General features: G+C 37.0%; 1 protein-coding gene across 1 annotated transcript in view; it reads right to left on the reverse strand.

Annotated features, from left to right (window-relative positions):
* Window positions 1-16,592, reverse strand: part of LOC133638758 (protein turtle homolog A-like) — a 179,295-nt gene that overhangs the window by 30,210 nt on the left and 132,493 nt on the right. The window contains exons 16-17 of the mRNA XM_062031684.1: window positions 3,377-3,585; window positions 1,892-1,976 (exon numbers count right to left, since the gene is read on the reverse strand). Coding sequence (XP_061887668.1) covers window positions 1,892-1,976; window positions 3,377-3,585 — 294 coding nt within the window. The remainder of the gene's footprint in view (window positions 1-1,891; window positions 1,977-3,376; window positions 3,586-16,592) is intronic.

A 16,592-nucleotide genomic window follows, 5' to 3' on the forward strand; every position in this document is an offset into this window, starting at 1 on the left:
TTTTTATTCAAGAAAATGTTTTTAATTTATTTATCTTATTTTACAAAATTTTTTAAAAAGTACCTTATCTTCACCATACGTGGTTGTCCAAATTAGGCATAATAATGTGTTAATTCCACGACTGCATATATCGGTATCGGTTGATATCGGTATCAGTAATTAAGAGTTGGACAATATCGGAATATGGGATATGGGCAAAAAAGCCATTATCAAACATCTTTAGTAGAGATGTCCGATAATATCGGCAGGCCGATATTATCGGCCGATAAATGCGTTAAAATGATATATTGGAAATTATCGGTATCGTTTTTTTTATTATCTGTATCGTTTTTTTGTGTGTTTTTTTTTTTTTTTTTTTTAATTAAATCAACATAAAAAACACAAGATACACTTACAATTAGTGCACCAACCCAAAAAACCTCCCTCCCCCATTTACACTCATTCACACAAAAGGGTTGTTTACTTCTGTTATTAATATTCTGCTTCCTACATTATATATCAATATATATCAATACAGTCTGCAAGGGATACAGTCCGTAAGCACACATGATTGTGCGTGCTGCTGCTCCACTAATAGTACTAACCTTTAACAGTTAATTTTACAAATTTTCATTCATTACTAGTTTCTATGTAACTGTTTTTATATTGTTTTACTTTCTTTTTTATTCAAGAAAATGTTTTTAATTTATTTATCTTATTTTATTTGATTAATTTTTTTAAAAAGTACCTTATCTTCACCATACCTGGTTGTCCAAATTAGGCATAATAATGTGTTAATTCCACGACTGCATATATCGGTATCGGTTGATATCGGTATCTGTAATTAAAGAGTTGGACAATATCGGAATATGGGCAAAAAAGCCATTATCAAACATCTTTAGTAGATAAATGCGTTAAAATGATATATTGGAAATTATGGGCATCGGTTTTTTTATTATCTGTATCGTTTTTTTTTGTTGTTTTTTTATTAAATCCACATAAAAAACACAAGATACACTTACAATTAGTGCACCAACCCAAAAAACCTCCCTCCCCCATTTACACTCATTCACACAAAAGGGTTGTTTCTTTCTGTTATTAATATTCTGCTTCCTACATTATATATCAATATATATCAATACAGTCTGCAAGGGATACAGTCCGTAAGCACACATGATTGTGCGTGCTGCTGCTCCACTAATAGTACTAACCTTTAACAGTTAATTTTACTCATTTTCATTCATTACTAGTTTCTATGTAACTGTTTTTATATTGTTGTACTTTCTTTTTTATTCAAGAAAATGTTTTTAATTTATTTATCTTATTTTACTATTTTTTTTAAAAAGTGCCTTATCTTCACCATACCTGGTTGTCCAAATTAGGCATAATAATGTGTTAATTCCACGACTGCATATATCGGTTGATATCGGTATCGGTAATTAAAGAGTTGGACAATATCGGAATATCAGATATCGGCAAAAAGCCATTATTGGACATCCCTAATAATTTGCTCAGGCTGAGTTAATCAGATGAGCTGCTCCGTTAAATAACCTGCAAGCTGCGTAAAATGACATCCTTGGCATTGAACAAGTCGATCCCTGCAGCATACACAGTATCTCTGCACCGCGCGTCATGAAACATTCATGTCACGTCCACAATACGATACGGCGCACAAAAAACAGCACAAAAACTTGTAACTATCCTTTCAAGAAGTTATCAGCGTGGCAATTTCTTCCATTCGGGAATCTAATGGACAACGTTCCCTGCGGGGCTGCTCCAATTTTTTTTTTGGGGGGGGGGGGGGAACACAAGTAAGGGGAATAGGAATTGAGCTTTATTCCGAGTCGGCGGGCGGATTAAAGGACGAGGTGGGGGACAGTCATGTTATGGGCAAGGTCGCTCAAACACCTACCCGTGGTGGAGACATTGACTGATGGACTGGGCTCGCTCAGCAGCTCGCCGCGACGAGTTAGCAGCCGCAGCTCATATACGCAGTCCTGTGACCACACACACACACACACACACACACACACACACACACACACACACACACACACACACACACACGCACACACGCACGGGATGAAGCCTCACTTTGTCAACACAGGACTGTGCCTGCAATGCTAATGAAGTTGATTTGAATGTGACTATATTAGAGAGCAAAGGAAACAGGCTCATGGAGGGAAAGCCAGGGATTGATAGGAGGCAGAATGCATCTTGACAGCCACGCCATATTGACAAAAGTATTTGGCCCCCTGCCTTGACTCACGTATGAACTTGGAAGTGCCATCCCATTCCTAACCCATAGGGGTCAATGTGACCTTTTGCAGCTATTACAGCTTCAACTCTTCACAGGCTGTGTTTATAGGAATTCTCCATTATTCTTCCAAAAGCGCATTGGTGTTGGTGGAGAAGGCCTGGCTCTTCAGTCTCCGTTCTAATTCATCCCAAAAGTGTTCAGGTCAGGACTCTGTGCAGGCCAGTCAAGTTCATCCACACCAGACTCTGTCATCCATGTCTTTATGGGCCTTGCTTTGTGCACTGGTGCACAGTCATGTTGGAAGAGGAATTGGCCCAGCTCCAAACTGTTCCCACAAGGTTGGGAGCATGGAATTGTCCAAAATGTTTTGGTATCCATGGATGAAGTGCTGGCTGTCCAAAGTCGGGACCCGGGGTGGACCGCTCGCCTGTGCATCGGTTGGGGACATCTCTGCGCTGCTGACCCGTCTCCGCTCGGGATGGTCTCCTGCTGGTCCCACTATGGACTGGACTCTCATTATTATGTTAGATCCACTATGGACTGGACTCTCTCACTATTATGTTAGATCCACTATGGACTGGACTCTCACTATTATGTTAGATCCACTATGGACTGGACTCTCACTATTATGTTAGATCCACTATGGACTGGACTCTCACTATTATGTTAGATCCACTATGGACTGGACTCTCACTATTATGTTAGATCCACTATGGACTGGACTCTCACACTATTATGTTAGATCCACTATGGACTGGACTCTCACACTATTATGTTAGATCCACTATGGACTGGACTCTCACTATTATGGTACGTCCACTATGGACTGGACTCTCACTATTATGTTAGATCCACTATGGACTGGACCTTCACAATATTATGCTAGACCCACTCGACGTCCATTGCACCGGTCCCCCAGGGGGGTGGGGGTCCCCACATCTGTGGTCCCCTCCAACATTTGTCATTGTCATCCCACTGGGTTGAGTTCTTCCTTGCCCTGATGTGGGATCTGAACCAAGTGATTAGGACACCTGATTCTCATCATTACGATGGGTGGCCAAATACTTTTGGCAATATAGTGTACCTGGAAGTATTCAACAAAGTATTCAAATGTGATCAGCCAGGAGAGATCGATACCTTATGCAGACCCGGGACGACTATCTGGCTCGTGTTGGCACTGATGTCTTCATCCAGATCGAGCCAGTCTCCTTGCTCGGTGCGGGACTGGAGAACAAACCCTGAGACGGGCGGGTTCCGGGCTTCCGCCAGGGACCACTGCAGAACAATACCTGCTGAGCCTTGATAAGCTGACAGCAACACAGGCTGACCTCTCGGCGGTGTAGCGTCTGGGAGGGAGAAAACAAAACAAAACAGTTTTTAAGTAATTAGCCAGCAGCACCAACACAGCAAAAAGTGGAATCTAAGTAAGATGAAATATGTCAAATAAGGCTGATACTTGCTTATTTTCTGTCTGATAAGATCATTCTTCTCACTAAGCAGATTTTATGTTAGAGTGTTTTACTTGTTTTAAGTGTTTTAAATGATGTCAGTAAGATATTACAGCTTGTTGCTGAGATTTGATGAGCTATATTGAGTAAAACATGCTTGAAACTAGAATATCAACTGTTGTGTCATCAACACTCACAAGTATAAAACTACTTTTTTAAAGTAAACATTTTTTATTTCAAGCATGAAAAAAAAAAACATGACTTTGACACAATTGTGTCTCATAATTAAAACAGATGACAGCCAAATGGACTTTGCTGTTTTATTTTCAATGAAACAATAGAAAATAGGTACTCATATAGTAGTACAGTTGGCACAGTACAGTAAACTGACAGTTAATATTTAAACATTTAACAAGTGACATTTCTAACAATTTTGAACAGAAATAGTTCATGCACATTCAGATAAATTCTTCAAAATTACAATTAAATTTTTTTTGGCATATATATATATATATATATATATATATATATATATATATATATATATATATATATATATATATATATATATATATATATATATATATATATATATATATATGTCTTAATTAGATTATCCAAAAAATAGTGCTCGATACCGTGGTAGAGCGTAATATGTATGTGTGGGAAAAAATCACAAGACTATTTCATCTCTACAGGCCTGTTTCATGAGGGGTTTCCTCAATCCTCAGGAGATTTTAATGGAAGCATTCACATACCATGGTGCCCTATATAAACCATGGTATGTGAATGCTTCCATTAAAATCTCCTGAGGATTGAGGAAACCCCTCATGAAACAGGCCTGTAGAGATGAAATAGTCTTGTGATTTTTTCCCACACATACATATATATATATATATATATATATATATATATACATATATATATATATATATATATATATATATATCAGGGGTGTCCAAACTTTTTCCACTGAGGGCCGTACTCGGAAAAATTTAAGCATGCGTGGGCCATTTTGATATTTTTCATTTTCAAACCTTAACAAAATATATGGATTTTTTTTTTTTTTTTAACCTTTAGGGCTCCCGGGGACCATAAAGGGTCTCAGTCATTAAAATGTAAAAAATAAGTCAAATTATTATTATTTTTTCTTGAACTCTCACAGTAAATCTCTATATCAACTTCAGGTTGATATAAAGTAACAAAGACAACTTTGTTTTTTATAGTAAAACTGAAATAAGCAGTATTTGGTAATTAGAGCCCTAAAAGATCAATAATGCAGGACACCATTGATGTTAATTATTTATTATTTTTGAGTAATCACAGTGAAATGTTAAATAAAATCCTACTAAATATATTTGGGATCCAAAAGATCCCCCCACTCATAAAGTGATACATTTTTATTAGGTTTTTTTTTACTTTTAACACTTGAATTACGAGATCAACTTCAGATATATCTGTCCATTTTACGTTTGAACTATTATTTTGTTTGTATTATGCTCTTTTGTCAAATAAAACTTTGATGTTTTTTTATGGCAACCACACAATATATGCAATATTGTTTCCACATAAAACATTTTAAAGTGACATTTTTTAAGTAATAATTCATTACAACATAGATTTTTAGTCTTTTTTTTTTTTTTAGCAATGGCGAAAAAAAGAAAAATAAACAAAGACAAAAGAAAAAAAAGCAGCCTGCATGGCAGCTTTGTGTCAACATTGCAACTTTTTCTTGTTAGATTTCACCTCATTCCACTTTTTTTTAATGTTTTTTTAAATTTTTGCAATATTATTAATTTTGCAATTTTTGCAGAATGTGTGGCGGGCCGGTAAACAATTAGCTGCGGGCCACAAATGGCCCCCGGGCCGCACTTTGGACACCCCTGATATATATATATATATATATATATATATATATATATATATATATATATATATATATATATATATATATATATATATATATATATATATATATATATATATATATATATATATTCCTCGCGCACTAATTGACTGAAAGAGCACGCACTTGGCGCGATGATGTCATGTTATCCATGGAAAAATGCATTTTTAGACAATATGATTTGCCTGAGCGGCTAGGAGACCCCGAGAGTAACAAGCGGTTGCCTTGTTGCCTTTCCATTAAGAACAATAAACTAGTTTTTAGTATAAGTTTGCTGGTTTCAAGAAATGTAATGCCGAGCGCATATCATTATGTCAAGATAATGGCACTAGCATTTACTTCATTTAAGAAGATTTTTCAACATTTTTTTATTTTTTTTCTACCAAGAAAAGTGCACTTGTTATTAGTGAGAATATACTTATTTTAAGGTATTTTTGGGCTTATTGAAGTTAGCTAATTCTAGTTTTGGAAAGTCTTGACAAGCCAAATGTTCTTCTTCCATTGGCAGATAATTTTGCTTAGTTCAAATAAAATACCCATAATTTTTATTTTTTTTTTTCTTGTTTTTGAACACTGACTTTTTGCAGTGAAGATAGTGAGTTGGAATGAGAGTGCAGGAAATTGCATTCCTGATGCTCAAACAGATTTGTTTACAGCGGCTGCCAACAATTTAACGTAAACAACTGAAGGGATCTATGATGAATTTAGTCTTTTCTGACTTGTAAATGTTCTGACAATGTTGGATACTTGCACATTTTGGCGTGAGCTTACACACAGTTTTGGATACCTCTCTGTTAACGGGTTTTGTTGTGCTGCTACACAGACATTAGGTCAATCTCTCTTATAGAGTTTTAAACAATGAGGAAACACAATAAAACAGGGGTCCCCCAACTTTTTGACCCGGGGGGCCGGATTGGGTTAAAAAACAAATTGGCCAGGGAATAATTGTATCTAAGTTATCACAAAACTTTGTGTTACATTGAGTTCAGCTCGCCCTGCGAGAGGACAAAAGCTGTCTTTGATACTACCAATCAAAAGGCTTGTAAAACTCCACTGTGTAGGATGGGAAGCGACATGAATGCCTCAGTTTCTTTCTTCTTTCTTCTATTGAGATCTACAAAGCGGAGACGACGCAGGGCCTGACTCCCCTCCAGGCACCTTTTCTTTGAACTGTTTTACGACCTTTTCTTTGAACTGTTTTGTAACCAAAAGCGATGGCTGTTTACGACCCCCCTCCCTTAGAAAGTCCAAATAAAAGAGGAGGCGTACAATCTTTCGTCAGAGCGTGGGACGACACTGCACAAGGGTACAGTTTCTCCTCAATTGAGCTAAATTGAATTCTGTCTCTGTTTAATTCCTTGCTTCTTGTCTTGTTTAATAGATGTCATCAGTGTTTGAACCTGACAAGAGGCCTACATATATATATAAATATACAGTCACAATCACAAGTTTACATACACTTGTAAAGAACATCATGTCATGGCCGTCTTGAGTTTCCAATCATTTCTATAACTCTTTTTTTCTGTGATAGAGTGATTGGAGCAAATACTTGTTGGTCACAAAAAACATTCATGAAGTTTGGTTCTTTTATGAATTTATTATGGGTCTATTGAAAATGTGCTGGGTCAAAAGTATACATACAGCAATGTTAATATTTGCTTACATGTCCCTTGGCAAGTTTCACCGCAATAAGGCGCTTTTGGTAGCCATCCACAAGCTTCTGCTTGAATTTTTGACCACTCCTCTTGACTAAATTGGTGCAGATATGGACTTGTTTCTTCAGCATTGTCCTCACGTTTAAGTCAGGACTTTGGGAAGGCCATTCTAAAACCTTAATTCTAGCTTGATTTAGCCATTCCTTTACCACTTTTGACATGTGTTTGGGGTCATTGTCCTGTTGGAACACCCAACTGCGCCCAAGACCCAACCACCGGGCTGAGGATTTTAGCTTGTCCTGAAGAATTTGGAGGCAATCCTCCTTTTTCATTGTCCCATTTACTCTCTGTAAAGCACCAGTTCCATTGGCAGCAAAACAGGCCCAGAGCATAATACTACCACCACCATGCTTGGCGGTAGGAATGGTGTTCCTGGCATTAAAGGCTTCATCTTTTCTCCTCCAAACATATTGCTGGGTATTGTGGCCAAACAGCTCCATTTTTCTTTCATCTGACATCACATGGACAAAGATAAGACCTTCGGGAGGAAAGTTCTGTGGTCAAATATATGTCTGTTAGCACTTGGATACAAATCGCAACCAAAAGCAATTAAAAAGGTTCTGTCGCTGTTAAGGGGGGATAAGGGACCCTCAAATATACACAACCAAAACAATAAATAGAATGGCTAAATAAAGTTATTGTGACCAAAATGATCACGGTTACCATTTTTATCACGGTATTGTTGAATGTGCTTAAAAAGTACTTATACACACATTAGGTCTTTTAAACAAGTTGTATTACTTTTAATACCTAAAATTAATAGCCACACAATATGTTTTCTTGGCAGAGGAAACATTAAATATTGTTCTGGCTTCATAGGAGCCATATTATTTGTATCTACTGTATGTGTTGAAATATGTATATTTTCTTCCATTTTAATTTGTAAAAAAATGTTTTAATGAATGCAAATTGGGAATGAAAATTTCTGTTTAATGTGAATACTGTATCTTAGTTGTTTGGACAGTAATGTGTTTGTGCAAGTTTTTCAATCATTTTAATTTCACACGACAATACTAACTGTCAGAGGTTCTGCAGCAGTTATTATTACGTTTATGCGCATGTCGGACAAACGCCTGCAGCTGTTGCATCCCTTAGCACATGCAGAATTATGATGTGGCGATTACTGACACTGGGAAAGTTGCCGACTTAATTTGAATTAATTTCGGTATACTGCCTATGAGGAACACCGGTACATTTTTTTTCAGCGGAAAGCTGCCGCCCGACAGTGACGTTGCTGAGCCGAGGTGCATGTTGAATGTGTCAACGCGTGCAAACACACGCATGCAAGCAGAAACAGAGTGGAGAGGAAGAATGGTAAAATAATGGCAAAAAAAAGCAATTTCAATGGTTAATAAAGAGGGTGAGTAAAGCGCAATATTGAGGTATTTTTGCTTCAAAAGTAACAAAAAATGACGCTGTGACAATCTGTCTGTGGAGGGGGGTGTGGCCTGCGGGCCTGCCACGGAGCGAGTGCAAGGACCGGCCTCGAAGACAGCGACAGGTGAGTGAATGGCCCAGGAGAGCCTTGTTATCTAATCACCTGTCGCCTTTATTAGCAGCAGCCGGAACGAGACACGTTGCGGGAGTTGGAGGTGCTGCTGAGCGGACGCAGGAGGAAAAGACTTTGTGCTGGAAAGCAGAAGACTATTTGACATTTATGTGGGCTCTGTAACGAGGATGTCGTTGTGGCTTGTGCAGCCCTTTGAGACACTTGTGATTTAGGGCTATATAAATAAACATTGATTGATTGATTATGAAAATAAAACATTGTTATACCCTGAGTCCCGGGCTCTCCTGGCAGTGTGTGGTGATCTGCAGAACCCACTAGAGGGCAACCTCCACACTGTCAAATTCACGTCGGGTTGTTTCCTTGGTTGGTGTTTCCAGAGCTGGAGCAGCAGGCGGCTGGGCTGTCGGCGTGTCCGCAGCTGGCATCTGCGATGGCTTCACTTGAAGAGGTGAGCGCTGTGCTTCCGCACAGTTGACCTTAGCCCTCCCGCCTCAAGGGACGGATTCCAGACATCCCAAGAAAGGCTGAGGGAGCGGGGAGTGACCTAGGGGGTCTCGGGTCCTGCCAGACGACAGGGATGGACGGGTAGGAGGGAGCCGAGGATAAAGTCCGTGTCGCACTCAAGCCACAGAGCTTGTCCATCAAGGAGACCATGCGGGCACACTTCTCTTTCGGCGGCTTTCTCCCGAGCAGCCATTTGTTTCTTCCAGACAGCCCGCCAACTCTCTGCAGGGTTCGTATTTGGCTCGATGATTCTGTCATAATCTGTTGTTGGTCTTGAACCTCAGGTTGCAGAGATGGCAAGCGTAGCGCAGGAAATACACACCGACCAAGGAAACACAACCCGACGTGAATGTGACAGATCGTCACAGATGCTTTAAACACAGAAGCGCCGCGCTTTACGCAGTGCTTTAAAACATGCAATGCAGTATTACCACTTTTGCTTCAAACTGAGGTATTTACTGAAATAACAAGCATCCAGATCTGCAGAACAGGTTGAAAGAGTCACAGGTATCATAGTTAAATGGCTCCCCTGCTGTGCCCATTTAGATAATTAGATGTGCACACAGCTGGTGGGCTTGTTGCCAAATATTAGCGGTGTGATGTAAACTATTGCAAGTGAAATTATTTTTGTAACAAATTATTTAAATAAAATATTAATTTTGTTTATTTATTTTAGAGCTGGATAGATAGATGACAGACCGACAGACAGACCGACAGACAGACCGACAGACAGACCGAACGACAGACCGACCGAAAGACAGACCGACCAACCGACCGAACGACTGACCGACCGACCGAATGAACGAACGAACGATCGACTGACCGAACGACAGACCGACCGAACGACCGAACGTCCGAACGTCCGACCGACAGACGGACGGACGGACCGACGGACCGACCGACCGACCGAACGACAGACAGACAGACCGATAGACAGACCAACCGATAGACAGACCGATAGACAGACCGACCAACCGACCGAACGACCGACCGACCGAATGAACGAACGATCGACTGACCGAACGACCGACCGAACGACAGACCGAACGTCCGACGGACGGACGGACCGACCGACGTACCGACCGAACGACCGACTGAACGACCGACCGAACGACCGACGGACCGACCGACGGACCGACCGAACGACAGACAGACCAACAGACAGACCGAACGACAGACAGACCGAACAACAGACCGACCGAACCACAGATCGACCGAACGACAGACCGAACGACAGACCGAACGACAGACCGACCGACCGACCGACCGACCGACAGACAGACAGACAGACAGACAGACCGAACAACAGACCGACTGACCGACGGACCGACCGAACGAAAGACCAACAGACAGACCGACAGACAGACCGACAGACAGACCGACCGAACCACAGATCGACCGAACGACAGACCGAACGACAGACTGACCGACCGACCGACCGACCGACAGACAGACAGACCGAACGACAGACCGAACGACAGACCGACTGACCGACCGAACGACAGACCAACAGACAGACCGACAGACAGACCGAACGACAGACCGACCGATAGACAGACCGACCAACCGACCGAACGACTGACCGACTGACCGAATGAACGAACGAACGATCGACTGACCGAACGACCGAACGAACGACAGACCGACAGACCGACCGAACGACCGAACGTCCGACCGACGGACCGACGGACCGACCGAACGACAGACAGACAGACCGATAGACAGACCGACCGATAGACAGACCGATAGACAGACCGACCAACCGACCGACCGACCGAATGAACGAACGAACGAACGATCGACTGACCGAACGACCGACCGAACGACAGACCGAACGTCCGACGGACGGACGGACCGACCGACGTACCGACCGAACGACCGACCGAACGACCGACGGACCGACCGAACGACAGACAGACCGACAGACAGACCAACAGACAGACCGAACGACAGACAGACCGAACAACAGACAGACCGAACGACAGACCGAACGACAGACCGAACGACAGACCGAACGACAGACCGAACGACAGACCGAACGACAGACCGAACGACAGACCGACAGACAGACAGACAGACCGAACGACAGACCGACGGACCGACCGAACGACAGACCAACAGACAGACCGACAGACAGACCGACAGACAGACCGACAGACAGACCGACCGAACCACAGATCGACCGAACGACAGACCGAACGACAGACCGAACGACAGACCGAACGACAGACCGACCGACCGACCGACCGACCGACCGACAGACAGACAGACAGACCGAACGACAGACCGACGGACCGACCGAACGACAGACCAACAGACAGACCGACAGACAGACCGACAGACAGACCGACCGAACCACAGATCGACCGAACGACAGACCGAACGACAGACCGAACGACAGACCGAACGACCAACCGACCGACCGACCGACCGACCGACCGACCGACAGACAGACAGACAGACCGGAGACTCCTGGAGTAGCGCTTAAACACATTTTGACAGGTTAGAACCATATAAACCATCTCAGGCTCTAAGAGCTTTAGGGAGTGGTCTCCTGCTGACGCAAAGAACCGGGACGAAACAAGGTGAGGCTGTGTTTCAGTTTGATGCAGCTAAAATCTGGAACAGTCTTGCAGAATATGTGAGACAGGCCTTTATGTTGGCAATGTTCAAATCCAAGCTGAAAACATTTATTTTTAGCAGTGAGAGTATTTTATCTACACTCTTTGCTTTTAATTCACTTAATTCACAATTATATTTATGATGATTGTATTTGTATTTATGATTGTATTTGCCTTCTTGTAATTGTCTGCATCTACAAAGCAATTTGGATAGCCTAGCGTACAAACTGTGCTCTCTAAATAAACGTGCCTTGCCTATTTGGAGCAAGCGCTAGTCAATAACTAGCTTGACACGTGCCGTGCTGATTGAGAGTCGTTGTCAGGTCCAGGGGGGCGTGACAGAAAATAATTGAGAACCAGTGCTTTAAATAACTCAGGACAGTTCACTTGAAAACTCATTACTCACGTGACACTAAACATGAATATGTTGCCTTATGCTGGCGTTTAATTAAATGCCACATATAATACATAATGAACTTCATGGTGCGTGTGGTCGTTGTGAGAGCCAGGCGGCTGGTTGGACAGATATAAGGTCTTTTATTTGTTGTTATTTTTAAAAAAATATAATGTATTTTTTAGGTGTATAATTTGATGGATAACTTGCTTCGAAACCATAAGTTAAGCAGATATTTAAGTATTTATTTGGATTTTAACCACCAAAGTTAGATAATATAATATTTGTTGCAATATTGTACACTATTTTGTTTTACTGTCAAACTAGAAAAAAAAACCTAATACCTTTAGTCAGAAAATAAGAAAGTAAAGAAAGAAAATACAAGGTATTTTATTTTGATTTATCTTATTCATTGTTTTAATAATATAATGTATTTTTTAGGTGTACAATTTGATGGACAACATGCTTTGAAATCATACGTTAAGTATAAGTATTTATTTGGATTTTGACCAAAAAATTGGGATAATATAATATTTGTTGCAATATTGGACACAATTTTTTTCCCTGTCAAACTACAAAAAAAACTAATACATTTAATTGTAAAATAAGAAAGTAAAGAAAGAAAATACAAGGTTTTTAATTTTATTTTATTTTTTTAATAATATAAGGTATTTTTTAAGTGTACAATTTGATGGACAACTTGCTTTGAAATCATACGTTAAGCAGATATTTACGTATTTATCTGGATTTTGACCAAAAACTTGGGATAATATAATATTGGACACTATTTATTTCCCTGTCAAACTACAAAAAAAACCTAATATATTTAGTCAGAAAATAAGAAAGTAAAGAAAAACATATATAAGGTATTTTATTTGTATTTATTTAATTTATTTTTTTATAATATAAGGTATTTTTAGGTGTACAATTTGATGGATAACTTGCTTCGAAATCATTGGTTAAGCAGATATTTAAGTATTTATTTGGATTTTGACCAAAAAAGCTAGATAATATAATATGTGTTGCAATAGTGGACACTATTTTTCCCTGTCAAACTAGAAAAAACCTAATACCTTTGATGATAAAATAAGAAAGTAAAGAAAGAAAATATGAAGTATTTTATTTTTAGTTATTTTTTTATAATATAAGGTATTTTTAGGTGTACAATTTGATGGATAACTTGCTTTGAAATCATACGTTACGCAGATATTTAAGTATTTATTTGGATTTTGACCAAAAAAGTTAGATAATATAATATGTGTTGCAATAGTGGACGCATTTTTTTTCCCTGTCAAACTACAAAAAAACCCTAATACCTTTAGTGAGAAAATAAGAAAGTAAAGAAAGAATACATAATCTATTTTATTTTTATTTATCTTATTAATTTTTTTATAATATAATGTATTTTTTAGGTGTACAATTTGATGGATAACTTGCTTCGAAATCATACGTTAAGCAAATATTGAAGTATTTATTTGGATTTTGACCAAAAAGTTCGATAATATAATGTTTTGTTGCAATATTGGACACTATTTTTTTCCCTGTCAAACTAGAAAAAAAACTAATACATTTAATCGGAAAATAAGAAAGTAAAGAAAGAAAATACAAGGTTTTTAAAAATGTTTAAATTTTTTATAATATAAGGTATTTTTTTAGGTGTACAATTTGATGGATAACTTGCTTCAAAATCATACGTTAAGCAAATATTTAAGTATTTATTTGTATTTTGACCAAAAAAGTTAGATAATATAATATTTGTTGCAATATTGGACACAATTTTTTTCCCTGTCATACTAGAAAAAAATAAAATACCTTTAGTAAGAAAATAAGAAAGTAAAGAAAGAAAATATAAGTTGTTTAATTTTTTTATATTATAAGGTATTTTTTAGGTGTACAATTTGATGGATAACTTGCTTCGAAATCATAAGTTAAGCAGATATTGAAGTATTTATTTGGATTTTGACCAAAAAAGTTAGATCATATAATATGTGTTGCAATAGTGGACACTATTTTCTTCCCTGTCAAACTACAAAAAAACCTAATACCTCTAATCAGAAAATAAGAAAGTAAAGAAAGAAAATATAAGGTATTTTATTTTTTTAAATTGTATTAATTTTTTATAATATAAGGTATTTTTTTAGGTGTACAATTTGATGGACAACTTGCTTCGAATTCAAAAGTAAAGCAAATATTTAAGTATTTATTTGGATTATGACCAAAAAAGTTAGATAATATAATATTTGTTGCAATATTGGACAATATTTTTTTCCCTGTCAAACTAGAAAAAAAACTAATACATTTAATCGGAAAATAAGAAAGTAAAGAAAGAAAATACAAGGTTTTTAAAAATGTTTTTATTTTTTATAATATAAGGTATTTTTTTAGGTGTACAATTTGATGGATAACTTGCTTCAAAATCATACGTTAAGCAAATATTTAAGTATTTATTTGGATTTTGACCAAAAAAGTTAGATAATATAATATTTGTTGCATTATTGGACACTATTTTTTTCCCTGTCATACTAGAAAAAAATAAAATACCTTTAGTAAGAAAATAAGAAAGTAAAGAAAGAAAATATAAGTTGTTTAATTTTTTTATATTATAAGGTATTTTTTAGGTGTACAATTTGATGGATAACTTGCTTCAAAATCATAAGTTAAGCAGATATTGAAGTATTTATTTGGATTTTGACCAAAAAAGTTAAATAATGTAATATTTGTTGCAATATTGGACACTATTTTGTTTTCCTGTCAAACTACAAAAAAAACCTAATACCTTAAGTCAGAAAATAAGAAAGTAAAGAAAGAAAATATAAGGTATTTTATTTTTTTAAATTGTATTAATTTTTTATAATATAAGGTATTTTTTTAGGTGTACAATTTGATGGACAACTTGCTTCGAATTCAAAAGTAAAGCAAATATTTAAGTATTTATTTGGATTTTGACCAAAAAAGTTAGATAATATAATATTTGTTGCAATATTGGACACTATTTTTTTCCCTGTCAAACTAGAAAAAAAACTAATATATTTAATCGGAAAATAAAAAAGTAAAGAAAGAAAATATAAGGTATTTTATTTATTTATTTTTTTATAATATAATGTATTTTTTAGGTGTACAATTTGATGGATAACTTGCTTTGAAATCATACGTTAAGCAAATATTTAAGTATTTATTTGGATTTTGACCAAAAAAGTTGGATAATATAATATGTGTTGCAATAGTGGACACATTTTATTCCCTGTCAAACTACAAAAAAAACCTAATAGCTTTAGTGAGAAAATAAGAAAGTAAAGAAAGAATATATAATCTAATTTATTTTTATTTATCTTATTCATTTTTTTATAATATAATGTATTTTTTAGGTGTACAATTTGATGGATAACTTGCTTCGAAATCATACGTTAAGCAGATATTTAAGTATTTATTTGGATTTTGACCAAAAAGTTCGATAATATAATGTTTTGTTGCAATATTGGACACTATTTTTTTCCCTGTCAAACTAGAAAAAAAACTAATACATTTAATCGGAAAATAAGAAAGTAAAGAAAGAATATATCATCTACTTTATTTTTATTTATCTTATTCATTTTTTTATAATATAATGTATTTTTTAGGTGTACAATTTGATGGATAACTTGCTTCGAAATCATACGTTAAGCAAATATTGAAGTATTTATTTGGATTTTGACCAAAAAGTTCGATAATATAATGTTTTGTTGCAATATTGGACACTATTTTTTTCCCTGTCAAACTAGAAAAAAAACTAATACATTTAATCGGAAAATAAGAAAGTAAAGAAAGAAAATATAAGTTGTTTAATTTTTGTATATTATAATGTATTTTTTAGGTGTACAATTTGATGGATAACTTGCTTCAAAATTATACGTTAAGCAAATATTGAAGTATTTATTTGGATTTTGACCAAAAAGTTCGATAATATAATGTTTTGTTGCATTATTGGACACAATTTTTTTCCCTGTCATACTAGAAAAAAATTAAATACCTTTAGTAAGAAAATAAGAAAGTAAAGAAAGAAAATATAAGTTGTTTAATTTTTTTATATTATAAGGTATTTTTTAGGTGTACAATTTGATGGATAACTTGCTTCGAAATCATAAGTTAAGCAAATATTTAAGTATTTATTTGGATTTTGACCAAAAAAGTTGGATAATATAATATGTGCTGCAATAGTGGACACATTTTATTCCCTGTCAAACTACAAAAAAAACTAATACATTTAATCAGAAAATAA

This window comes from Entelurus aequoreus, linkage group LG21 (assembly GCF_033978785.1).
Source record: "Entelurus aequoreus isolate RoL-2023_Sb linkage group LG21, RoL_Eaeq_v1.1, whole genome shotgun sequence".
NCBI classification, from domain to species: Eukaryota; Metazoa; Chordata; class Actinopteri; order Syngnathiformes; family Syngnathidae; genus Entelurus; species Entelurus aequoreus.